Source organism: Balaenoptera ricei, chromosome 18 (assembly GCF_028023285.1).
Source record: "Balaenoptera ricei isolate mBalRic1 chromosome 18, mBalRic1.hap2, whole genome shotgun sequence".
Classification (NCBI taxonomy): Eukaryota; Metazoa; Chordata; class Mammalia; order Artiodactyla; family Balaenopteridae; genus Balaenoptera; species Balaenoptera ricei.
Window position 1 is genome coordinate 6,852,366 of NC_082656.1, and position 27,747 is coordinate 6,880,112.

General features: G+C 44.1%; 1 protein-coding gene and 1 long non-coding RNA gene across 2 annotated transcripts in view; one reads left to right on the top strand and one right to left on the bottom strand.

Moving 5' to 3' along the window:
- The window catches only part of LOC132352391 (uncharacterized), an 85,636-nt gene extending 64,875 nt beyond the window's left edge, over window positions 1–20,761 (top strand). The window contains exon 4 of the long non-coding RNA XR_009498703.1: window positions 19,682–20,761. This is a non-coding gene — a long non-coding RNA (uncharacterized LOC132352391). The remainder of the gene's footprint in view (window positions 1–19,681) is intronic.
- Window positions 20,762–23,988: 3,227 nt separating this feature from the next.
- The window catches only part of UBL3 (ubiquitin like 3), a 69,855-nt gene continuing 66,096 nt past the window's right edge, over window positions 23,989–27,747 (bottom strand). Inside the window, exons 4-5 of the mRNA XM_059902849.1 lie at window positions 27,631–27,708; window positions 23,989–26,922 (exon numbers count right to left, since the gene is read on the bottom strand). Coding sequence (XP_059758832.1) covers window positions 26,870–26,922; window positions 27,631–27,708 — 131 coding nt within the window. The 3' untranslated portion in view covers window positions 23,989–26,869. The remainder of the gene's footprint in view (window positions 26,923–27,630; window positions 27,709–27,747) is intronic.

Below are 27,747 nucleotides of genomic sequence, written 5' to 3' on the forward strand. Positions count from 1 at the left end.
ATTGTGAATGGTGCTGCAGTGAACACTGGAGTGCATGTGTCTTTTTGAATTAGAGTTTTCTCCAGATATATGCCCAGGAGTGGGATTACAGACTCATATGGCAACTCTATTTTTCGTTTTCTGAGGAACCTCCATACTGTTCTCCATAGTGGCTGCACCAATTTACATTCTCTTGGGGGGAGAACTTACATGTGTCACGAGCCGTTGAACCGAGGGCGACAGTCTGCGTGGGCTGAACAAAGGTTGATGTCACCCTGGCTGGGCTCATGATGTGGGGAGAGCGGGCTGTGAGAAAGATGACCCCTCAGCCCAGGCCGCCTCCTGGCAGCGTGCCTTCCCGGGTGTAGACGGGCTGCCACGTGGGCTACGGTCCCACCCGGCCCTCTGGCGCTCCTGGGGCAGAGGTTGGGCAGTCCCTCCATGCCCTTCTCTCTGCATGGTTCCTACAGGCTGGCCGGTCCTTCTGGCCTCGTGCTCACGATCCCCACCCACCCCGCCCCCATACAGTCCAGGGTATGATCTACTCACTTTGGATGAACTTCACCCCCCTGGTCTCTTCGGGACTTTGCCTTTTGGTTCACTGGACGCTCTGCTCTTACAAATCAGAGCTCTGGCTCTCACAGCTGTTATCTCTGGACTGGAAGCCAATGGCCAAACCTCGACCCCGTGTTGGTCTTTGCCACCCGGGAAAGCGCGGTTTCACTCCTCCCCAGGAAGAGCCGTGCTGATTTAGGAGCGCAGAAAAGAAAAGCACAGGAAGACATGAACGTATCTGAAACATATTTCAATGCATGATAACGTCACTGTCCGTCTCCACTTAAGACTACTCAGTAGCTTCCTGCTGATCTTAACATAAAGAAGAAAATCTTAAACATGGCCCAAAGAGCCTAAATGGTCTGGCTTCGGCCTTCCTCTCCAGCTAATCGTCCACTCCAGCCCCTCCAGCCTGCTTTCTGTACCTTGGAAGAGCCACGCTGCTCCCCCACTGAGTCCTCCTTCCTCTGGGAAGCCCCTCTAGACACCCCCAGTCCCTGTGACGAACTCCCATAGCCCCACTCCTTTAATTTCAGGAATTTCTTTCACTTGCTGGATTATTTGGTTGCCATCTCTCTGTCCCCGAGTCTGTAAGCTGTGAGAGAACTGGCATGTAGTTGTCGTTTTCATCACTATTTTCATTCTTTTTTGGTCGTGCCATACGGCTTGCGGGATCTTAGTTCCCCGACCAGGGGTCGAACCGGGGCTCCCCCTGCAGTGGAAGCTCGGAGTCCTTAGCACTGGACCACCAGGGAATTCATTATTTTCATTCTTCAGTGAATGGATGAATGAATGAATGAGATAGATGGATAAATGGATGGATGCAGGGATGGTAGTTACTGGTTAAAGGCAATCGTGCAACTCTGGGTCCTAATCCAAATTGGTCCATCAGAGTATCAAGGAGCAGACACAGCCTGATGAATGGTCAGAATATATATAGCTGCCTATTTGGGGATAATTTGAAATAGAAAAATTAAGTCCTCCTAAATCACCTGGTCCCACCTCCAGGAAATTTTACCAGTTAGGGTTATTCCTTTGTGCTGGTTTTCAAGAAACTTTTACTAAAATTCCAATAATTCTAGGAGAGTTCAGTCCTCACGAGCTATATTTTAGGCAGCAGAATTCACAGCTGAGCCCTGGAGATCAGGGGGAGAAGGAAGATGAGGAAAGAAGAGAAATGGAGAGGTGGGGAGGGAGACAGACCGTGAGAGGGACCCTGAGAGCGAGTCAAGCTAGCGAAGGCGTCATCAGCTTCACAGATTTGCCAAGATCCCATCCTTTTACTTTTACGCTTCAGGATCCAGCAAAAAGTCATTTCGCTGCTTTGAGTTTTTCCCCCAAAGCACAAGGATACAAAAACAAACCAGGGAAACTTCTTTAGAGGTAATTGGAAGCACATGGATATGAGATGTTTAGCATTTGAATATATCCTCTTGGAAAACTCACTCATTCATCCATTTACTCATTAAAGAAATACTATTGTCAATCACGTGCCTGGCCCCGGGGGCACTGGAAATAGAGAATGAACCAAACAGACTGCGTTTTTACCCCCATAGGATAGTGGGAACTTCCCACAGGGGCTTTTAGAGAATAGACATGCGTTCTTCTGGGTCCACCCAGACTCCCCTGGCTTGTAACTGCCTGGAAGCAGTAGGAAAGGGGGGATCTGGGGAAAGCTGGGAACTGTATGACATTGTTGAGAGGCACAGAGAGCATCGAAAGGGAAAGGAAAGAATATTCTCTTTTCCCATCTTTTTAAATTTTTGGTGCCAGGACCTGGGCAGATGAGGGGAGAGAGGGATGTGGTTAGAAGCTGGACTCCAGGAAGTGTCATCTGTGTGGTTTGAATTACTCTAATGGCCTGATGCCAGCCTGTAGCTTTGAAGCTTTGCAGCAAATAGAGAAAAGATGTCTGATCTGCAAAGGAGAGTTTAACTGGCTGGTGGTGCGAGAATCAGATCTGCTGCATCTTATTTCACTTTACTTATTTCCTTTTGTTCCCGATATTCAATTTCTACCCTTCTTCAGTTATGTAAGAGCTGGAATCTTCATGTTCTAGCGTCCTACCCTTAATGAAATTCCTTCTATTCCTTTTCTTACTTTTATTACACATTCTTCCCCCACCCCCAGGCCATTACAGAGGGCACGTACAAAATAAAGCGATTCTGCGATTTCAATAAAAGCCATGTAATCTCTTCCTAAAGCACCACTCTGCTTTGGAAAAATCAATATTCCTCCATTGGCAATTTCCCATAATGTGGTTAGTTTAACAAAATTTGAAAAATCAAAATGTTGTGAGAACAATTGCATTCTTCCAAATTCTCCTTAATTTCCTACCCTCCAGTGTTTCTTAGACTCTTTCACGTCTTACCTCATTGTTGGCTAAGGGAAAAGGTCAAGAAAAGCTGGCCTTGAACCGTTTCAGAAGAAAGGGTGTATCAGTCAGGGTGGCTTGGTTGTAAGGGACAGAAACTCGCTGTGAGTGAGCCCAAGTGGAAAAGGCGTGGATGGAGGGTGTGGGGCTTGTTAGCAGAGGGACGCGAGGACACCTAGGCAACAAAAGGAGCAGATGTCCCCCATAGAGGCCCAAAGCGAGCGGTCCCTTCCCATCCCACACTCAGCTGGACAACTATGAGGATGGTGGGGGTGCAGCTGGAAGAAGAGGTTCTTCTGTTTGGAAAAGGTGTCTGGGCTGAGGGCTTGAGCGTGCTTAATGGGCAAAGTGATTGTCTTCTTGCCCCATGGTGCGGGGCCCCGTTCTGGACTCCCCTGCTTGGCGAAAAGGGAAAGCTTTCAGCAGAGCTGTCTACAAGAGCTGTGTCCACTTCCTCACCAGTGGAGCTTCCAGCCACCCGTCTCTGCCCTGGAACTGTGCATGGCTAGATTACCCACAGCCTCCATACTGCCCACTCCAGTGGACTTTCTGGTCCTTCTGTTGCTCTACCGGACACTGTTCCCTGGGCATCTCTGATACGCCCCGTCCTTGCTGTCTTCTCCTGCACTGGCCTCTCTTTTGTGCTCTTCTGCCAGCTTCTCCTCCTCCTCTTGTCCCCTAGTTGTGGGAGTTGCTCAAGGCTTGGCCCTGGGCCCTCTTCTAGTCTCTGTGTTCTCCCGTTAAGCAGGTCCATCAATAACATTCCCGCTTAGGGGTGCCCCGGGCATCTCAGTCTTAACATACAAAACAGAGCCCTAGAAGCGCCTCCCTCAGTCCGAGTCTGATCCTCTCCCACTCTTAGTAAGAGGCGCCATCACCCCTGCCTCATCACTATCGCCCCCTGGTTACTGGGTTCCATCCTCGATTCCTTGCATTTCCACTCTCTGCTCTAGAACCCAATAGCACGTTCATTTGGCTGAACCTCAAATATATCTGCCATAAGCTTGTCTCTCTTGGTCTCCACCACAATCATCTGGGTCAACGCCACCATCATATCTCACGTGGTTGACCAAGCAGCCTCCTAACCAGTCTCATCCAACCAGTTTTCCATAGAGCATTCTTTGAAAGGACGATTATGTCACCTCCCTACTTAAAATCCTTCAATGACGTTCCATTGCCCTAAAGATAAAGGCCAATATCTTCTCCAAGTCCCACTAGGTTCTGCCTATTTTAGCTCCTCTTCACTGTACACCCTCATCCACGCCTGTCTCCTGCTCTCTCACTCGGCCAAGGCACACAGGATATCCCTAAATTCTTGGAATACACAAAGCTCTTTCCTGCCCTAGGACCTTTCTACTCACTCTTTCCTCTGCCTGGACCGCTTCCCTCTATGGCTTGTTTGTTGTTATCTTTTTTTTTTTTTTTTTAATTTAAGTTAAGGTTCAAATTTGGATTCTTTTTTTTTTTTTTTTTTAAAGAAATTCACGTTCTTTTATTTATTTATTTATGACTGTGTTGAGTCTTCGTTTCTGTGCGAGGGCTTTCTCCAGTTGCGGCAAGTGGGGGCCACTCTTCATCGCGGTGCGCGGGCCTCTCACCATCGCGGCCTCTCTTGTTGCGGAGCACAGGCTCCAGACGCGCAGGCTCAGTAACTGTGGCTCACGGGCCCAGTTGCTCCGCGGCATGTGGGATCTTCCCAGACCAGGGCTTGAACCCGTGTCCCCTGCATTGGCAGGCAGACTCTCAACCACTGCGCCACCAGGGAAGCCCTGTTGTTATCTTTTTTCGTCATTATGTTATCATTTATGACTCAGCTTAAATGTCACCTCCTGCAAAAGACCTTGGCAGATTACCCTATACTCTGCTCTAGTACTCACTTATTCCCCTCCAAATCAGATCAGCATTTGCAATTATTTATTTGTTTATTGCATCTCACATTAGACCATGAGCACCCCAAGGACAGGGATAATAACATCTGCCACGTTCTCCATTTTTCCTCAGTGCCTAGCAGAAGACCTGACAGGTCATATGTGCTCAAGCAATGGTGTTTGAAGGAATGCATAAAAACAGCACTGGTGATAACTAATGCCCTGTGAGTCAGGGTTCTCGTTTTGACTACTGAACTGTAGATATTTTTGTTGGTGAAACTTTTGGGGAAAATATTTAAATAATCTGGAATTGGGATCATGTTATGTCTGAGTAAGATGTACTCAGAGAATTCCATGCTGCATTAATTTTCAAATAGAACAAAGCTACATTCCTTCAGAAGACACCAGAGGAGGAGAATTTCTATGACAAGACTATTTCTCACTCCAATTCAAAAAGTCTCCTAGTAAGTAAGATATAAACAGAGTATCTTTGAAGTTAATATGGAAACTGCATTGGAATCTCGATATGCGATGAAGCAGAAAGGGTGAAGGTAACACTGAGATGCATTTTTTTTGGAACAAACTACAACGTGCTGTCAATAAAAACATTCAGACTCTGACCACCTTCTCCCCGCTAGAAAAAAAAAAAAAAGTTATTTAAAAAGAATTCTTCAGCATCATCAAACAGGAGATAAGATTATTTGAAGATGAAGTCTAAGGAGATATTTGACATTAGCTCATAATTACCTCCTCACAATTCTTTTCAAAAAAAAAAGGAAAAAGAGCTTTTTAGTAACTGCAAAATTTTCAATAAAAATAAGTTTGCCCTTCAACAACAATACCATTGAACCACATTTTTTTGGGGGATTGGGCTCTGATAAAAAGATCAAATAATCTTCTTTTATTTTTCATTACTTACGATTAAATGTTCTTCATTTACGTAGTTTTTGCTTATTTTTCAAACACTTCACTTTTACTAAGGTTGTCTAAAAACTTTATGTTTGAATGATAAAATACAACCATTATAAATGTTTTTCTTAGTATTTGTAATATGTTTATAATTTCTCTGATGTGTAAATATTTGTTTTCACTGTTTTTTAAAAAATTTGGTAAATTTCACACTCATAAAAATATCCATAAAATTTAACACCAATACTTTACAATAAATGTAAAGACATGCTGATGTGACCACATTGCTGTTTCGTCCCAGTACTGCCATCCTAGCCTTGCTTGACCCCAGAAGCCGAAGGCATTGGATGGGGAGACTGGTCAGCCATCAGGGTTCCCTGTCTATTATATGATGCTTCATGTTGATGGGGAGTTTGACTTTGCTCAGATTTGGCGATCAAGGTGTTCATAGCCTACCTGCTCTGATGTTGACTTAGCTGGTGTGCCAGATCCAAACTGAGGTCATGTGGTTACTCACCCAGCGAAGAGGTTTAACTGTCACAGGACACATGCTATATGTCTGTTAATCACTACAGTAACCCCATGGTGTGGGTAGCACTAGTACTGTGTTTCAGTTGAGGACACTAGGGCTTAAAGAAGTTAAGTAATTTCTCCAAGATTTCACAGCTAGTGAGTGTAGGAACCAAGAGCTGAGCCCAGGCGGGCCTGACACCAAAGCCTTTTCTGCTCTGCTTCCAGACCTCAGGGCATAAACCACCAAAAATTGTGCTTTTGCAAGAACTCAGCTCCAACCTTTCTAAGAGAAAGAGGTGAAGGGTCAAAGTAGCTTTGTGTTGTGCTAGAACTGGGATGGAATTTCAGAACCAAGCCCAGGGCTGCAGAGGGTGAAAAGTGGTCCCGGCAAGTGAGCAGGGGACCATTCAGGGGCACCCTACCTTCTGCGCATGCTCCTAGCCGAGCGTAAACAGGAGAAAGGTATTTATTCTCTTTCTGGCTCTTGCCTCCAAGAAGAGTTAATCCACTAAGACGAGAGAATAGAACTCAGTGTATGAGAACATCTACAGAGGCTTTCCTCAAGTTCCAATTCCTGTAAATACTCTAAATCCAGTAAAACTTTAATTGCAGATGTTTCATTAACTAAGTTGGATAATAAGTACTCCTGCTATTGCTGTTAATACCACCACTATTATTACTCTACTGGTTAAGGTTTTCAGAGAGACCTAACTCCACTGTTCTCTACTGCAGCTTCATGGGGGACCCATCATCTCTGAGGGCGTGATGGAGCTTTGGAGGGAGGTATGGGAGTGTTGATGACAATTTAAAATAAAAACTTTTATTGCTTTTTATGTTCAGACTTTACAAAGCTCACATTTTAATTGGTACTGTAATATCTGAACAAATTATCTTTAAATTATCACTATTATTTAGTTAAAGTTGGTTATTCTAACTATAACCTAATAGGTACTTAACGTCAACTTACAGTAGGACATTCTGTACACTGTTTGCCTCAAATTGATTTTTAAATAAAATTCATAGATTTTCTTTCAAAGGGTGGCGCGCACACGCATGTGCAGCCCAATGGCTGTCAGGTAGCCCCAGAGATATTTAATCCGCACGCATCCTTTCAGATTATTGTGTTTGCTTTTGTTTGGGGCTTCAAATAAAAGCTATTTGCTGCTAAACTGAATGGGTAAAATGTACAAATAATAATTGACAAAGCATTCATGGCTATAGGCAAAGTAAAAATCTTTTGGAAATAGAATAAAACAATTATATGCACCAAAAGTATTGTGAAACACAGTTAAATCTCTCAAAGGTAATGGCAGATTGGAGGGGCTGTCACATCTGCTATGTCGTTCAATGTCTAAAATAAATTATATCAGCTTTTCTTAGCCTGAGGGTTGATTTTAACTCAAAATAATTCGGATCCATACCAAGTCACAATAAAATGCAAATGGTCACCAGGCCTCGTATATTCCCAGAGTTGCAGCTAAAGTAGAATCCCACCAGGCCTTACGGGAAACATTCAGTTGACGTTTTAAGCAATTTAGCGCTAAGAAATCAGATATCCTTTCCGGTTTGGGTGTAAGTTCTATGTGTTGAAAAATGTACATTGTCCTATTGGAGGGTTTTTTTGTTTTCGTTTTTTTTTTCATTGAAGCCATCACTTTAAGCAGTATGGCTCTGCTGAATTCTTAAGAGACTGAGGACTCTGGTTCTTTTTGCCTTTTTCAAAGACATGACAGTTTATTCAAGAATAACCATTCTTATTCCCTGTACAAGTTTAAAGAAACTAGGCTATTTAAACAGCCAACTAGACCTAAAGAGCTAGTTTTTTAAATAAAGACTTTACTAGCAAACACTGGAAACAGTTTAAAAGTATGTCAATAAGGAAAATGTTAAAATATAGAAAGATCTCAAAGCCATATAACTAAGTGAAAAAAAGTTGCAAAATAATATGTACAATACCATACTATTTATAAAAAGAATCCTCTAGACGTATACACTCACACCAAATTATAACAAGGGCTACATGGGGAGAGGAGATGAGGGTGGGGTGGCGGGGAGATGAGGATGGGGTAGAAAGGAGATGTACATGTATATCATTTTGAAGTTAAACTTTAAGGAGTGGGACTTCCCTGGTGACGCAGTGGTTGAGACTCTGAGCTCCCAATGCAGGGGGCCGGGGTTCGATCCCTGGTCAGGGAACTAGATCCCACATGCATGCCACAACTGGGAGTTGGCATGCCACAACTAAGGAGCACATGTACTGCAACTAAAGGAACCGGCGAGCCACAACTAAGGAGCCTGCCTGCTTCAAGTAAGACCCAGCGCAACCAAAGAAATAAATAAAATAAATTAAGAAAAAAAATTAAGGAGCAAAACAAAACCAAATGCCAAAAGGCAAACAAACAAACAAAACGCTGAGGACTCTAAACTACTAACAGTATGTATTAGTTTGTTAGGGCTGCTACAACAAAATACCAGAGACTGGGACGTTTAAACAACAGAGATGTATTTTATTTTCCCACAGTTCTGGAGGCAGGAAGTCCAAGGTCAAGGTGTCCGTAGGGCTGGTTTCCTGGCCCCCCCCCCCGCCCTGTTTGCAGTCGCCTTCTCCATTTGTCTTCATGTGGCCTCTTCTCTGTGTGTGTGCGAATCCCAGACATCTCTCCCTGTGTGTCCTAATCCCTCTTCTTATAAGGACAGCAGTCATCTTGGATTAGGGCCCCAACCTAAAAACTTCATTTTAGCTTTAATCACCTCTTTGAAGACCCTGTGTGTGTACAGTCACACTCTGAGGTCCTGGGGGTTAGGACTTCAACATAGGAATTTGGGGATGGACACAATTCAGCCACAACACGGTATTTTTATGATTTTATTTTATTTTATGGGAATAGATGCCGCCTGCCTTAAACACAACACAATTTTAATGAACCCCACTTGGACAATAATTTTTCATGACCATTTGAACACTGATTACAGACTTAATTGGATACATTTTCTAAACAATTTAAACTAAAATTATAGTCTTACCATGACTGACCATTCGAAACTTTCAGTATTTTCATTTTAAATTCTAGAGCAGGCGGCTTACGTGCCACAGTATGTTAGTTTTAACAACTACATGGTTTTACACTATAGAAAGGCTACAGACACACTGAAGGTGGCTTTGACAATCTGGTAATATCGCCTTCATCTTCACTAGGACGCAGTTGAAAGGTTGTACCCAGTACTCGAAGGTCATTCCTCTGAGGCTCCTTCCTTCCTGCTCCCATGGAGCTTGACTCGTGTTTCCATCGCCCTCCTCGACTGTACCCAGCTTGCAGAATACTGTACGTGTCCCAGTCTGGACTGTGGGTTAATCAAGCAAAGACTGTGTATCCACACGTCTTTCCATTCCTCGGCATCTAGCGAAGGTGCCCCCTAGCAGGTGTTATGGTTTGAATTGTGTCCCCCACAAATTTGTGTGTTGAAGCCCTAACTGCCGATCCCTCAAAATGTGACCTTTTTTGGGAACAGGGTCATTACAGATGTAACTGGTTCAGATGAGGTCCTACTGGAGTAGGTTAGGTGGGTCCCTGACACAATATAACTGGTGCCCTTATGAAAAGAGAAGTTTAGACATGGACATACAGACACCTTGCGAAGATAAGGACAGACATTGGGACTCTGTTACAAGCCACAGGACATCTGGGCCGGAGGCATGGAACAGATTCTCCCTCCAGCCAACCCCGCTGATGGCTTGAACTTGGACTTCTAGCCTCCAGAACCGTGAGGTAATCTCTGTATTTAAGGCACCCAGTTCGTGGTACTATGTTATGGCAGCACTAGGAAGCTGATAAAGTGAGTATCAATAAACACAGTGAAAAGGAGCCTTATTAAAAGTGTACCCAGGGGAATTCCCTGGCAGTCCAGTGGTTAGGACTCGGAGCTTTCACTGCCTAGGGTGTGGGTTCAATCCCCGGCCCGGGAACTAGGATCCTGCATGCCAAGCCAAAAAAAAAAATAGTGTACCCCGTACAGCATAAGTTAACACAGCATTGTAAATCAACTATACTTCAATAACATTTTTTTAAAAAGAAGAAAAGAGGGCTTCCCTGGTGGCGCAGTGGTTGAGAATCTGCCTGCTAATGCAGGGGACATGGGTTCGAGCCCTGGTCTGGGAAGATCCCACATGCCGCGGAGCAACTAGGCCCGTGAGCCACAACTGCTGAGCCTGTGCATCTGGAGCCTGTGCTCCGCAACAGGAGAGGCCGCGATGGTGAGAGGCCCGCGCACCGCGATGAAGAGTGGCCCCCACTTGCCGCAACTGGAGAAAGCCCTCGCACAGAAACGAAGACCCAACACAGCCAAAAATAAATAAATAAATAAATAAATAAATAAAAACATGTCAATTCATTTTAAAAAAGAAAAAAAAAAAGAAGAAAAGAAAAAAAAGTGTACCCAGACAATAGGCATCGCTGGGCCATGCGGGTCCCCTTCCTATAAATACTTGTTGATTTGCTTCTCTTTGGTTTCTTGTCCCTTTTGTGCTCTCCCCTCCTGACAAGGCCGCACGGGCTCGTCAGTGACGGGCAGGAGGCCTGTTTCTTGCACTGCACAGGGTGCCTCAGTCTCTCTCCGACGAATCAAATATTCTTTGAGTGCTGCTGAGGCTGTCATTTGCCTAGAGTAACGCACACCCAAAATAAGGGCTCACGTGAGAAGAGCTTTACGACCCAAGCTCACCAGCACAAACTTATTTGCAGGCACATATTTTAACCAGCTCAGCAGCTGTCCCTGGGCCAGGCACAAATTGTACGGTGATGTTGTGTTTCTGGCTTTCACATTTGTTTACGATCTTGGAGACCATTCTCGACTATTTACAGCTACAGCTACATTTCTTACTTGGGAGCTGGTTTTGGGGATCCCCACAGCAGTTTTGGGGAACTGAGAGAACCAATTTGCATTGGCAGCTCACGCACATACCCTCTCCCGTCAAGTGCTAGGTTCTGAGTGTCCTGTTGCTTAAAATTCAGGTGTCCTAGCAGCTGGGGGCCAGGATCCACGAAGCTGCAATCTTCATGCTTATTTCTTTGTTCAGTATGGGTGCCTTGCCTCCCAATGCACCCAGAAGCAAAAAAACAGCTGGGATGGGTCGGTTAAAAAAAAAAAAGGAAAAGGAAAGGGGGTTCACATCTTTTGAGCACTTACATGTGTGAGTTCTGGGCAGATATTAGCTCATTAAATCTCAACACTCATCAAGCCACTGGGACACCGGGGATTGTACCTCTATTTCACCTGGAGCAATGGATGTCAGAGGAGTTAAACGATGTGCCCACACCCATTAGACTGGTTTATGGGGGGCTGGGATTAAAAGCACATCTGTCTGACTCTTGGGCTTGTGTTTTTCCACGTTACCAACAGAGGTTACGTCAAGGCTGGGCAGCTGTGTAGACAGTAAACAGAAAAGAAGGCTAAGGGTTATAAAGGGCTATGAGTAGGTGTAAAACAGAGCTAAGAGTTTTCAGACAACCAAGGAACATGTTGCCGAGCTCTCGTCCGATAAATAGGTCAAAGCAATTCATCAAGATGAAGAAACTTTTTGAGAAATTTGCTACAAAGATCTTTTGTCAAAAAAAAAAAAAAAAAAAAAAAGGTTCTGAAGAACCTAGGGGCAGGACAGGAATAAAGACGCAGACGTAGAGGATGGACTTGAGGACATGGGGAGGGGGAAGGGTAAGCTGGGACGAAGTGAGAGAGTGGCACGGACATATATACACTACCAAATGTAAAATAGATAGCTAGTGGGAAACAGCCGCATAGCACAGGGAGATCAGCTCGGTGCTTTGTGACCACCTAGAGGGGTGGGATAGGGAGGGTGGGAGGGAGGGAGATGCAAGAGGGAAGAGATATGGGGATATATGTATACGTATAGCTGATTCACTTTGTTATACAGCAGAAACTAACACACCATTGTAAAGCAATTCTACTCCAATAAAGATGTTAAAAAAAAGAAGAAGATCTTTTGTCATTATGGGGTCAGTGTAATGATGTCTAAGGCCTTCCACCATTCAGGAACTGTCTAATCTCCCCCTTGGAAAGCGGGGCCTTGCTGGTGTGGGTTCAGCTGTGGGCAATGTTGTGAGGTGAGTGGCATTTACTAGAAGCAGGGCCTGGACACCTGGACACCAAGGAGATGCCAGGCCAGAGTCAGAAGGAACAGGCCAGTGCTGGGTCTCCAAGCCCCGTGAGGCTGGGCCCAAGGGTGTGTGTGTGTGTGTGTGTGTACAAAAGATGGAACCAGTGCTTGAAGAGGTCAAGAAGATGGAAATAGGGTAAGTCTGGAGTCATTCCCGACCCAAAGACAATCTGCTTCTGTGCTTTGTTTCTTTTTTAAAGTAGCACCTATGGCCTCTGGGGCGCACGTGTAAGGCACATACAAAGAAACAGGCAGAAGTTGTTTCCAACTGGCCATTTTTGACATCCACCCTTGATTAAAAGTGAGAGCACAGTGGAGCTCCAGGAAGGCTCCCTGCGGGTGGTTCAATGGGATGTCGCCCTTGGATGCAGGGGACGCTGAGAACAGCTGGGACCGATGGGCGTAAAGCAGCTGAGGGTCCCCAGCCTTCCCGTGCCCTGGGACGGCTGCACACCTGCCTGGGACAGGACCTGGGAGCCAGAGCGGCCTGTTTATCTGAAGGAGGGCCATGTGTGATGTCACCCTGGCCTAAGGGTTCTGCCTGGTCCATCTCCCCAGGCTCAATGAGCAGACACCCCCTGGCGCTGACTCCGGAGCCTGCGATGTGGCCCAGCGTGGGGACCGCTCTGTTCTCGGGGCCGGTCGTCAGCCTCCGTGGGAACGTGTACGGAGACCCTGTCGTGGACCCTCACCCATCGGGCCTGCGCTGCAGCCTGAGGCCTCGGCAGACAGGTCGGGTAACGGAACATAGGCAAGCTGTGTACTTTGTCCATGAAACAGGGCCCACGCTCTAAGGGGGACTCGCCTTCTTGAAAAAGAATTCTGCTCCCCATCCCTCAGGGCCTGGCCCTGCCAGCTGCAGGGATTTCTTCTTTTTTCTTTTCTTTTCTGAAGCTTTGTATCTGTTAGAAGTTCCAGAGTCAGGAGAGTCACCACCAGTATTCCACAGGCCACCAGGAAACTGCTGACACTCTCACTGAGCGAAAATGCCTGCCACACGGCTGCTCTCTTCCCACAGCACGGCTTCAGCCAGGTAGACCCTTCTCTTTGGTAATCTTCGTCCAGATTTGACAGGAGCTGCGAGCCCGCCGTGGAGAGGTCAACCGCAGCCAAGAGCATTGCTCCCGTGCAGCTGGTGAACGTTGCCTGTCGGGACCAGCTGCAGGGATTTCTTTCCAGCAGTTAAAATAAACAGTCCACACGTGCATGGCCAACCTTGGGGGAAAGGTGTCAGGAAGCAAAGAGGCCACAGGATTTGAACTTCAAATGTTTTTGAGAGCAGCTTGGCTCTCTTGGCTTGGGAAGTAGCTTTTCTTTGAGTTTTAGAGTCTTGATAACTTTTGAATTGGAGGACAAGGTGGTGATCACGTGGTCCAACCTCCACATTTTATGGCAAAGGAAACTGAGGACAAGTCCATCCGGGATTGCCGTTGGATGGGAGAGCTGAGGCCCTAAGCCTACTCTGACCCTCGGGGCTGGGCTTCTCTGTCCCATGAAGAGGACCAGTGGGGACACGGGGTCAGAGAAGCCCCAGGGGAGACAGATGTGCTCTGGATCTGGAATTAGAGGACCCAGGGAGACAGTTACATCGCAGAGGAAAGCGAGAGGAGGGGTGAAGGGGTAAGTGCATGAAGTGAAAAAAGTGATTTTGGAAAGATTTATCTAAAAACATTATTCCAACTAGATTTGTCACCAGGAAGTCTTAGGTAAAAAAGAAGATGTAGGAGACAGTTGCTGTGATCTGCTAATAATCTCAGAGATAATGAAGGCCTGGAGCAGGGACAGCAGGAGCAGAGAGGAAGAAAATAATAACTAACAGTAAATTGAGACTGTTCAGTGACTGATGAGACAGGTAACAAAATGAAACACAAACTCTGTGAGCAGAGACTGTCTCACTTGTCCTTGAACTTGTCTCACTTGTCACCCAATGCATGGCTTACAGTAGATGCCCAATGAATGAACTTCAGGTGAGCGAGAAAGACAAGTCAAGATAGTAAATGATCATCAAAAGGCAGGTGATTAAATAACTATTTAAAACAATGAGACAACAGATTTTGCTATTTTTCCCTCTTTGTGACCGGCAACTAGAAAAGCACTTTACAAAGAGTGGGTGGGGGGAGAGACGGAGGGGTGGAGGAATGGGAGAAAGTGAAAAATAGAGCTGATTCTCTGGCAGAAGTGAGGGTCTAGGACGGTGCCTGAGTTGGGAGAATAATCCGACCCTGAGGGTCGCCCCGAGTGGGAATGAACAACACCCTCAGCCGGGCGGGGTGGACACCAGCTCCAGACGCTCAGTGACACATCGGCAGAGAGCAGGAGAAGCTTCTCCAACAGAGCCTACACACCCCGCAGCTGAGTTTTCTTTCTTTTCCTTCCATCCCCTTCCCCCCTCCCCCACCACCTATTTCCACAAACTCCAGAACATCATACTTAGAGAACCAAAGTATAAATGTTTTAAAAAGCAAAGGACTGGACCCAGCTGAGAATCAAAGTGCTGACATCAGAAGAAAGATGGAGTTCATCTGAGTGACTGCACACGGAAAAGACACCAATGTTAAAGCAGAGAAGATAACAGATCCAGCCCGTGAATGGTGAGAATCCAATAGAAGCACAATTGGTGTCCCTGAAGCAGAGGATTGACAAGAGGACCAGAAGATGTCCTCAGAGATACATATGAAAAATTTCCCAGGCAGAACTGAATCTGCAGGTTAAAAGCACGTTCCACATTCTTGGAGATTTTGACACTGAGAGCTCTTTGCCAAGGCATAGCCTGGAGAAGCTGTTGAACTGGAGGCTTAAACAAAGAAATCTCCAGGCATCCAGAAAAACACAAATCAACTACAAAAGAGACAAATTTGACTGGCCTCAGAATTGTTCACAACAGTCAGAGCCTGAGAACATTGGAGTGATGTCTACCAAGTTCTGAAAGAACGTGCAGCCTAAGGTCATTCCACCCCATCAAGGTGCCATTCAAACGTAAAGGTAACAGGCAGACATCTTTAGGCAGTGCTGTGAATCTTCTTAAAAATATATTTTACAACAAAAACTTACCCACCGATAGATGACTCATGATTTAAAAACCATCAGGAGTAGGGAAGCTTTGATGAAAGGCTGGTAAGTGAATATGGAATCCATTTAAATGTAGAGTTAAAACTGAATAATTATGATACGACATAATTAGAGAACAGTGTATGTGTTAGAAATATGGAAAGTATTAAAATAATCATATAACTTACAAAATTCAGAGGGGGTCAGATGGAAGAAGTAATACCTCTTTCATCTTTCAGAGAAAGGAATCAATTAGTATTGTCTGAAACTGAAACATAAAGTACTAAAGATAAATAATAACCCCTTCTTTTTTCTTCATAATCACTCATTCTTTAATCCTAGAGGGATATTTAGGAAACAACCCTCTGGTGGTGAAGAAACTTTTATGTGACTGTGATTCTTTGAGTTTCATTTCAATGTCTTTTGTTGAATGCAACTAAAATTCAAAACAGCTTCTATTATATGACCCCAAGTTTATAAAGCAGTTTTGCTCACGAACCGTCTCTGCTGTCAATATGAACAGAGAATATTCAGATCATGTTCTTATTTGTGCGTGATGGGCTTGGGGTAAAACTAAAGTGAAAACACTTTTCATCTCTTCATGTTTAAGACTCTGAATTCTTTATAATAAGCATTTTTTAAAATACAGAAACAGTGTATTTTATTTTATTATATGATTTATGACAGTAGAAAGGCTGGAGGGAAATCGCCAAGTCCCTTCTGGGGGGTGTGTGAATGTGCATGACACTCAGTGGTGCAGCCCCACCTGCAGGAAAAGTCCAGATTTCCGAGTTACGGGCGGGGCTTCTGAGCTTCCTTGTGTCGTGGTCCCGGCTCGCTTTTCAAGCCTCAACTTTCTCATTCCCTCCCTGTCAAAGTCAAGTCCTCCATGCTCCAGCCACACCGAGCTACTCACAATTTCCTGGCCAGTTTGCCTGCTCTCATTTCTGGGCCTTTGCATTTCTGTTTGCTCTGCTCGCATCACCCTCTGCCCTTTTTCTCTGAAGCTCTGCCAGGCTCCTTTTCCTGGGTAAGGCCTACTCATGTTTTTTGAAAAAAAAATTTTATTTTTTTTTTACTGTGGTAAAATATATGTAACATAGAATTTACCATTTTAACCATTCTTAAGCGTACAAGTCGGGGCATTAAGTACATTCATGATGCTGAGCAGCCGTCCCCACTATCCGTCTCCAGAACTCTTTTCATCTTCCCAAACTGAAACTCTGTCCCCGTCTCCCCATCCCTGCCTTCCCCCAGCCCCTGGTCACTTCTGTTCTACTTTCCATCTCTATGAATTTGCCTATTCAAGGTACTCCGTATAAGTGGAATCATACAATATTTGTCCTCTTGTGGCCTCTTATTTCACTTAGAAATAGTGTCTTCCAGGCTCATCCGTGTTGTAGCATGTGTCAGAATTTCCATCCTTTTTAAAGTTGAATAATATTCCATTGTGTGACGATACCACATTTTGCTTTTCTGTTCATCTGTTTGGGTAGTTGCCACCTTTCGGGTACTGTGAATAATGCTGCTATGAACACTGATGTACAAATCCTTCTCATTTTTATGGATTCCACTTGGACATTATTTCTCCCCAAAGCCAGTTTTGATTCCCCTATTTGGGGTTGGGTATCTGTCCGTTGTGTTCTCATGACATCTTGTGCGTACACATCGGTTTGTTAGGTTGTATCACAATTGCTGGCTCCAAAGTTCTGCTTGTCTTCTTCCTCCGCTAGACTTAATGGGCTTCTTGAGAGCAGGTGACTCAGCGTCCCTAGTGGTTCACCTAGCGCTGAGAACACAGGTCGCCCTCAGCACTCCGTGGAAAGGGATTTATGGGCCAGGGCTGCACCATATTCTGGTAACACAGCTGGACCGCTGATACCAGAGAACGTAAGAAGCCCACAGATGTTCTAATATGCAAACCTATCAGAGTTCAAAGCTGGTAGGGAAAGAGGAGAACAAAAATCAAAAACTAAACAAGTGAGAAATAATGAGGTAGGATCTCGGACGATGTCAGATCCTTGGGAGCTATGATTCAAAGAAACAAGTGCGTTGGGAGATAAAACAGGGAAACACACGTAAAGCATAAGGAATATTTGTGGGCTGTACTAAGCGAGACGTATGTGAATAAAACACATGAGTTTGAAGATTTTGGGGGAGATCAATGAGAAAACTGCTGCTCTCCGGGAGCTAGTTCTTTGTGAAAAGGTCCCTGGACCTCGGGAGGCTGTGGGCAGAGCGCTGCCGCACGGGGCAAGTGCCGAGCGTCCTGGGTGCGCTGGACCACTTGGTCTCCTGCGAGCCGGCGACGTAGACCTCCTCCTCCTCCTCTGGAGGTGGGAGGAGTCACCCAAGTCTGCCTGGCTAGTTGGTCGTGGAGCCAGTGTTCAAAGTAGGTATGCATCTAATTCAAGTTCTTTCTACAATATCCTGCTGTCTTCTGGGAAGCAACCAGAAGGTTTGGAGTCTACTTTTGCTTTCATCATCGTCACGGGTGCGCGGTTGGGTCTGGTGGTAGGCAGAATAATAGTCCCCTGCGCCCACCCCAAAATGTCTACACCCAAATCCACGGAACCCGTGAGTTCCACTTTCCATCACATGACAAAGAGGAATTAAAGCTGTTGATGGACCTAAGATTGCTAATCAGCTGACCTTAACATATAGGGGGATTATTCTATATTATCTGTAATCACATGGAATCCCACAAGTCCTTAAAAGCGGAACAGATAAGTAGGCCAGAGTGAGGCAATGTGGGAAGGACTCAACCTGCCATTGCTGTCTCTGAAGATGGAGGAAGAGGCCACAAGCCAAGGAATGCGGGCAGCGCCCAGAAGGTGGGACAGGCAGGAAAACAGATTCTCCCTTAGAGCCTCCAGAAAGAAATGCAGCCTTACTAACACCTAGATTTTGGTCCAGTGTGACCCATTTCAGACTTCTGAGCTGTGAGATAATAAAGATGCATTGTTTTGAGCCACCAAGTTGCTGGTCGTTTGTTCCAACAGCCCTAGGAACTCACACAGATCCAGAGCCTTAGATGTCATGTTGTCCTTGATGTCTTTGCAGTGGAAAACCGTTACTCTACTGTCCATTCAAGTAACTTCAAGTCTTTCTATACATGAAATATGTGTAAGGCATTTCCTCATATAGTTTTTCATTTGTCACTAAATCATTCTTAGAAGCGGGATTGGCGTTCTCTTTCCTTTGGATAGGTAAGGGATCTGAGAAACGGAGTTGAAATCACACAGCTTGGAAGTGACCCAAATAATAATAGACCCCTAAATGTGGGATGGTGTCTTTGCCTTCCATGTACCAACTGCTTGGTAGGTAAAGAACGGGAGACATAGGGGCGGGAAGAAAGGGCAGAAGAGCATCCAGAAGAAGTTCCCCAATGCCCGGGGACATGCAAAGGCCAAAGGTCCAGGTGCAGGGGGCATGGTGATCAGTGAGGCGGAAGGGGTGGGGAGGCTGGTCGTGCTCTGTTTGGAAGCTGTGGCCAGTTTGATAACATCTTTCCCTCTTTTCCCACCTAATTTCCTTTTTCTTCTCATTCCTATTGTCCTGGGATGGAGGCAACCAGTAAAGCCTTAGCATGTTACCTTTGCCTCAGTCTTTACTCTCTAGGGAAACTTGGCTCAGAAATATATACCAAGGGATGGTCAAATTTCAGCTAAAACGTGGAGGTAGCTCTTTGGAGAAATTGAGGATGTAAGGGATTCTTAGTAATTATGTAGCGGTCCCTAGATCATCCTCACCGGTAAGAAAGGACACACTGGAGGCAAGATGGGAGGGGTGGGTGCCTTAAAATGAACTAGGGGTTTGTGGGGGCAGGAGAATAACAGTGACTCAGGGAAGAAGGGCAGAAAGGAACAGAGTAATTCAGGAGGGATGGAGTCAGATTTGGGCACTTATGTGAACTAATTCATCCTGCACCCAATGCACGACTCTCCTCTGCAACCTCCCCACACGGCAGGGCCTTTGTGCCTTCTGACAGCCTCTGCTTGAACACTTCCTGTAATGGCAGTCTCACCACTCACAAAGAGCTGCTTCCATTTTTTGCACAGTTCGGAGCCAAACGGAATCAAAATCTGCCTACTTGCAATTTCTACCCACGCGTTCTGTTCTGACCACTGCAGCAACTCACACGAGGTATCATGCCTTTTCTACACTGCAGTCCTTCAAATATGTGAAGACAGTTATCTGTTCCTTCTTCTTCTTTGGGGGTTTAACAGCTCACTCGTGTTTCACCCATGATGTCATTTCTAGGTCTTTCGTTACCCTGGTTGGTCACCTTTGGACACACTCAGGTGTGTTAATGAACCATGAAGGGTCGAGCCCAGCACTGGACACCGCCTCCACCGTGACCTGATGACACTGGATCCAATGTTATTGTCTCTGTGCAGAGCTCTCTTGTTCTGATAATGAAGCTCGGATGGGACTTGCCCTCTGGCAGCCTTTCAACATAGTGGGCCACGCGGAGCCTAAAATCAGCTTTAAAACCCAACTCCCTCCTCTGGTCAGATCATATATTCCAGGGACTCTGATTATTTGGATTCCATTTCGTGACTAAAAAATGTTGACACCAACAGGACAGCACCAACTTTTAAAAACTGTCGCAAGGAAGGATCTCTGAAAGAGACTAGAGGAAAATGGTACCAGCTGGAAGGTCAGATCTACACAATGTCGAATTTTGGAACTGGTAATAAATATGTGGTTAAGTGTAAAAGCGTTTTCAAAAGTCATTTTAAAATTTCTTTAAAGAATAAAGCTTCACATCCTTGTCAACACTTGGTATTTCTAATCCTTTTTAATTTTAGCCATTCTGGTGAGGGTGCGGTGGTGCTATGCCACTGTCGTTTTAACATTAAACATTTATTAAATGCATACGTGACATGCTTATAAAATGGAGTATTGGCTGTAAATGAAGGTTTTCAAAGGAGGTTTAATATTCTGGGGATATGCTTATGATATGCTAAAGATGAAAAATAATATAAAAACTCTGTATACAGTATACTTTTGTTTTTATTTTAATATATACATATTAATAAAGAGGACTGGAAGAAATTCACCAAGATATCAGGGCAGACCTTGCTTTATTGCGCTTCACAGATGTCGCTTTTTTAAACAAATCGAAGGTTCGTGGCAACCCTGCCTCAAGCAAGTCTGTCGGCGCCGTTTTTCCGACAGCATTGGCTCCCCTCGTGCCTCTGTGCTACATTTTGGTAATTCTCTCAATATTTCAAACATTTTCATTATTATTGTATTTGTTATGATGATCTGTGATCAGTGACCCTTGATGTTACTACTATGACTCCCTGAAGCCTTGGATGATGGATAGCACTTTTAAGCAATAAAATATTTTTAAATTAAGGTATGTACTTTTTTTTTTTAGACATAATGCTCTTGCACACTGAACAGACTACAGTGTAGTGTAATCGTAACTCTTATATGCACTGGGAAACCCCGAAATTCGTGTGACTCACTTTACCGTGATATTCACTTTATTGTTTTGGTCTGGAACCAAACCCACAGTATCTTCGAGGTCTGCCTGCAGTTGATTGTAGGTGATGGGATTAGTTTCTTTTTCCTCAACTTTCCTATAATTATGAGGTGTTCTACAATGAGCAGAAGAAAAAGCAGCAGAAGAAAAAACAACAAAGAATATTTTCAAGCATAGTGTCTGCCTGGGAAAATGGAAACGTCTACATTCAAAAAATAAACTGTGCTTCTCCGGACCTGTTCTGTCACCTGTAAAACGGACCTCTGCCAAGACCAGCACAGTGCTTGTCACCAAGTAAGCCTCAATAAGTGACAGCTTTTGAAAACGTAATGCTTCCAGGATTGCAGCGGGGGAGGGACCCTTGGGGGGGTGGGCGGGGGGTTAGAGATTAGAGCAAGAAAATGAAAGGAACTTCCAGAAAAGAGGTTGAGGCAGTCTGGAAGGTTTCTGCTGGACCCTGAGCTCCAGAGGGCGCAGTGAAAGGGTTTCTTGGAGTGATTGGGGTGGGGGAGGGGGACACGGGGGTGGGTAGGAAATGGGAACAGAAAAATGGACATCCCAGCGCCACGTGGGTATCACGGCTGGGACGCGGGGGGTCTGGCCTCGTGGTCTGGGAGCGGGTGGTGGTGGTGAGCATGCGCAAAGGCGCGCAGGGAGGAGGGGGTCTAGGGCGATGCGGCCGGAGGGGCGCGGGGGCAGTACTGTTCGGCGTGCGCAAGGTCTCCTAGAATCCGGCCCAGCGCGTCATCTGTCGTCCGGCTCTGGCGACTTGAACCCAAAGCGGCCGGGGCCCTTCTTTCCCGTCTCCATCCTCTCGCCCGGTGTCCATTTCTACTTCAACTCCACTTACTGCAGTCTTTCCACTGTATTGTGTTCTCGGTATTTAAGTGGTTCTGGTTTTGGTCATCGGCAAGAATTAAGGAGATCATTCCGAGCCACGAGTGTTCCGATTTAGTTCAGCTGATGTGAGCAACCCAGGCGTCAATAGGAAAAAGTAAAAAAGTAAAATAATGAAAACTCCCCAGGTGGTTCCGGCGTGCAGCCGGGGTTGGGACCCAGCAGTGTATCCCTGCCATGTGTTTTTTGTTTTGAACACAGCAATCGTGTACTTTCTATTTCCGTTCAACCCCAGCTCATTCCAGACCTTTCTAACATCATTCTCAGAGGTGTCTGACACTTACTAGATTTCTCCTTGATTTACATAGCCAAACACCCAGTTCTGCTCGTGCTGTTTAAATTATGAGATGGGAGAGCTGACTTGTGGCCACAATGATCTCTTCAATGTCTTTTTTCCTTCCTCATCAGGATAATTTGTGACTACATAGTGATTTACTTGTGAGAGATCTGCACGCAGAGTCTTCCTATTTTTTCTCTCCTTTTCGTAAGCCACTTCTTCATGATGTCTCGATCGCACGTGGGTGCTGGGTCCTCCATTTCCGACATAAGGCCCTCCGACAGCTCTGATGGATGGTCAGATGAGTTCTTGGGCCAGTCAGTGCTAAAAATGTTTATTTTAAAATAATCCTTACAACCCTACAAAATAGGTATTATCCTTACTCTATATATGAAAAAACGGAAGCCCAAAGACTGAGTAACTGGACCTCGAAGCCAGGCCTGATTCCAAAAGCCCTGCTGTTCTCGTGCATGGTATCCTGCAATCTGAGGACTGAATGGCAGTGTCAAGTCAAAATGGAGATGTGTTAAGCAAATTTTTAAAAACGCTTGAGAAACACTGGTGGAAGGTCGCATGCTAATTAGTGGAACTCAGTTAAGCAACGCCGCCAGAGAGAAAACCTCGTGATGAAGAAGGGGACCATGAGAGGGGCCAGGCTCCAGAATGCCGGAAAAGCCATCTTAGCCAGCAGACAATTGAGAACGGAATAAATCCCCCTCTTTTATTATCACATGGAACATATGGAGAGTCTAAAAAGCAGCACCGATTAAAACCTTGAGGTTCCAGCTCCGCTCGTGGTCAGGCACTATTCCCCTCTAGATCCTCTTCCCTCCTTATGTTATTTAAAAGGAGCAAAGTGTCTTCTACTACAACGTACACTCCCCTTACACCAAAATAAGGCTTGAAAAATGTCTGTAGAAAATAAAAATCAGATACTGAACAATGTCTGAATGTGTAATAACTACACTCGAGAATCAGTTAAGAGTCTCTGCCTCAGACTCTTGTTTTTAAAACAAATCACTTCCAGAGCCACGCTAAGAAATATGTTTGTTTACCCAAGCGCAGTCTTAACCACTGGATCACCAGGGAAGTCCCACAATTCCTTTCTTTATTGGTTGAATCAAAGGAGAGATTGACATCCCCTTTTCCCAAGTATTGATTTACCATGCCTACTGTATATTTCTTGAAAGTTGGCGTTTTGAAAAAGAGGCAGAATAAAAAAATATTGAAGGACATTTGATGTCATTGTCAAGAGCCACAAAATAACTTAATAAATGAAACATGTTTTCATATTCTAGTACTGGCTTAAACTTTGCCGAGACTTGGACGTCTATTTACTTTTGTCCACGGACTCTTTCGGAAGCCAGTCCCCGCCCCGCCCCCCCGGTCTGTGAAAGGGCTTCACACATGCTGTATTCTTCCGAAGAAAGCGCACCAAGCGCTCGGCGGGGTTCCGCTGCGGGGAGCCGCAGCCAACCGCCTGCTGCCCACGTCCGAGAAGCCCACTCTGCCAGGTCAGGGAAACCGTGCCTAGGAGACGGCCAGCGACCTGCAGTTTTGTTTCAACCACAAGGTACAGGTTGCACACCCTTCTTCAAGCCCTCCTCCCACCCCCAGTCACTCTGTTTGGCTAACCAGTGGCTATATTACAAAATAGTAATGGGAAAAAAATAAAAGAAATGCCTGCAACAGTTACCAGTAAGGATGGTGTGAAGGCACACAAAATTTTGGTTGATCACTTCTCTTTGATTTCGGTAATATAGAAGAAAAAAAGGCTGACATAATGCTGATTTTACTGAAGAATGTAATAAAATAAATGGAAGGAAAAAAGAGAAAAATAGTAGAGACAAAGAATATTTCTACACCAAAATTATGAAGTCATTTAAAAGAAGGGAAATATTCTACAACAGATGAAGAAAGTTTTAATTTCTTTTCACATTAAACATTGTTCACCACAGTCAGGTAACAGAAATTATTGTAACATTGGTCAAAATGACATAAAACTAAGGATATAGATGTTTGTTATGAGAAAACCTCACGTAATGTGAATGATGATGTTAAATACTATATTTCTCATGACAAGATACAACTTATCTTGAAGAGGAACCAAATAAGTCCGATCAAGGAGACATGCTGAGGTTTTAATAAAGAAGAAAAGCTTTGCCTTTTCCAGAATACTTCAAGTCTAGGACAATTTAGGTAAAAGACATGAGTTAACTAGCAAGTGCTGGGCAGGGTCACAGGCCTGTAGCTCAGGTTTTATTTACAGGACTGGACCGCTGCGGCTCTCGCCTTTCAGCAAGCAAGCTGTTTGTGGCAGAGGGACCTTCAATGGGGTATGATCGATCGAGTTTAACCGGCAGGCAGTCCAAGGAACTATTTTCAAAGGGATGGTTGAGTATTTTCACGTATACACTATTAAGGCATCTAAATTTTTGGTGTTTCCTGTATATAATTTTACTGCAGTTTTCAAGTTCTTCTTTTCATCTTGCACAGCAATGATGTCAGGTGCTGAGTGACGCAATTCTCTACTGACGAACCAGTTTATCCATTTTGCAAACTCTAAATTGAGGTCTTGTGAAGGGAAATTTGTAATGTGGGAACACACAGAAAAATATATTAAAAACCAATAGAGAATACGGTTAACCATCATAAAATTTCAATCACAATTAAATGTAGTCTTTAACTTTGGAGAAACAGAAGAATAATTAGAATTAAAATAGGTATTAAAAATAATTACCAGTAGTTTGTATTAGGAAAGAATACAGCCATAAATGGCTTAATTGCCCAGTTAAGTAACTACCAGATTCTTCTTTAGTCCACACTAACAGAATTCACATGTGAGCTAGTCAACAAAGCGTATAAATATCCAACATGTCTTGAATAGAACATCTTAGTGATAACAGGGCCTATACATAGTTCTACCCATTGTCGTGACTGTGCACAAATTAACCAGGTTAAATATCAGAGATACACTGGGATTCCTCCCAAACCTAACAGTGGAATATTAAACAAATTTTTAAAAGATTCAGAAATAAAAACTGAACAATTTTAACATGGATGAGACAGTGCTTAAACAATTATCAACCTAATCAAGACCTTTAAAATTACCACCAAAATGCACTACAATATTTTTTTTTATTCAGTTTACAGAAAGAATCTATAAGTACAGGTTGCAGAAGGAAAATGTTTAGTGCTATTTACATTCATTTTAAAACTCTGCTCTATACAAATTTAATTCTGATCAGTATGAACAATATTTTCGTAGATCTACTGCATATAAAGCCTTTTCGTCAAAGCATTAACAATGAATAAAATAACCTGATTACCTTTAAACAAAGCTGACCGTTTGAAACGATTTACACTTACTATTTGTAAGGGCCGTGGACACTCATTTCAGTACAGAACATAACGTCAGCCTGCAACTTCATTTTTATAAAGGCTAAAGTTATTTATATGGAGCATTGTTCTATATACTACACGCCAATCTATATTTAAGTTCTATAGTTAGGTATTTTATAAGTTTTTTATTAAATATATTCTACATGTATTTGTAATTTCATCCAGGAAGAATTTCTTCCCAGTGAAAAAATATAAAATCTTTTATATTTTTTACAGGTTTAGATGAAACTAGCTCATGCTTTAGTGCTGTGCAAATTGTTTTTAGCATATCAATTTTTAAATTATTGGTACAAAACAAAAAAATGGCATCCCTAATCAAGTGTGCCTTGAAAATCAGCTTTTGATTTTAATACGATTGCAAGCACTAATATCCAATGCAAACTACATAAAGAAACAAAATTAGTCCTATGGAGAATTTTTTAATTTTAAGAATTCATCTGAGGTCTCTAATGAGTAACTGTGACACTGGACACAGAGATGAGCAATAATTATGGAAAAATTCAATTTGCTGATATTCAAATACACAAAAGTGATGAATAAATGAGGTTTTCTAACATTTCTGTGCAATCACGGAGGTCTACAAGTGACTGGAATTTACCCCCGCGTTGAGGCTAGGACGCGAGCTCTCACCCCTCTTGTGCTATGTGAACAAGCCCTCAGTCACTGTCTGACTAGACTGCACATGTTAAAGGAAAAACAACTAGTTTCATCAGCCCTCTGCTGAGTAATTTCAACAAGAGGCACATTTTGTTTTTTCACTTGTTGCAGTGAGAACAGTTGCACTCAGCGTAGGATTCTGTGCCAGTGCAGCCGCCATGGCTGACTTTGGTAGAATTTACCCAACATTTTAGTTTCTTTTCCATTTTTTACTCTCAAGTTGGCCCAGTAATTAACTTCATTCATTGCTGAGTGTCTTCTAGTGTGGATTTGTATATATGAGTATACTTCTAGGTACCATGAACCATGTTATAAATTCTGCTGATGAAGAAAATAACTGTCAATCTTTTGTAGTGCACACTGTATTTGGAACACTTGATTTTGTTAGTTCTGGTGATGAAAATTTTTGTGGCAGCAAAATCGTTTCTGCTATGAAAGATAACTTGTTAACTTTTCCCCCAAGATTGACTTGCATTCAAAAATCAATACATTTTAAAACTGCTCAACATAAACAAAAATACTAGAAATAAAAAATCATAGTGAAAAATGTTCTTGGTTCTTTTTACTTTCGTGAGAAAAGATGACAGTGCTCAAGTGACAGTTCAGGTCCATGTATTTACAGGCAGACCCTTCCTAAAGGTTCTGAAGCGACGCTGGGTCTCCTCCGGCCCAGCAGCATGAAAGACAAAGACTACATCACACCACACCTGGCAGACAGTGTTTACAGGATTACACAGCAATTACTCTCTCCAGTCTTTTCGCGATTCCTCTGACCTAGGGAAAAAGAAGAGAAGCCTTGTTTATAAAAATGCATGGGGAAAGGGGCGTAATAAGAAACAGGATTTTTCCGTTTAATGTTTGCATTTTTTTTAATTAAAAAGCTATAGTAAATACCCTTTTAATTTTAGCCTGTTTCCAAAATGTCTGGTTATTTGCTTACTAACAAGCTCCATTCATAAACTATGAATAGAGTTTCTGGTGACTAGTTCTTAGTTAGGTCTTAGCAATCATCCACAAAGTCCCTTTCCCTCTCCACTGAGACGCAGCTCCAGGATGGATGGTGGCATGACCACCTCATCCTGCGCTGTCCTCCGAAAGCCTTCCCGGAAGCAGAAGGCTTCCACAGGGCAAGCAGTGTCTAGGCCAGATGGCTGAGGGGGTGGGGTGATACCTGTCTTCACCCCCAAAACAGAGGCCCCCCAGAGGTTTCTAACATATACGCCCACTTATCTACCCATACACCCTAGAGATTCCACAGTCCGGCCCCTCCCTCTCCTCTACCACAAACCAAGATACACACACACTCACACACATAAACACAGAGGAAAATCAAGGGACACACTGATTTGGTTTGACTGCTAAGAACTAGTCACCATAAACTATGAAAACTTCTTTCCCTCAGAATTTCCAAGAAAAACTGAGCCATTTTTGAATGCCTGTCTCTGTGGCTCAAGTGAGAAACTTCTCTAGTGCATGGCTTACCTTGAGAGTTTGGCTCTGGCAATGTCTCTCTGGCCACCAAATGCATCACTGTTGTTTTGCCAAAAGGAAGTTTTAATGCTATGTGAAAAGTAGAAGACAACTTGTTACATATACACC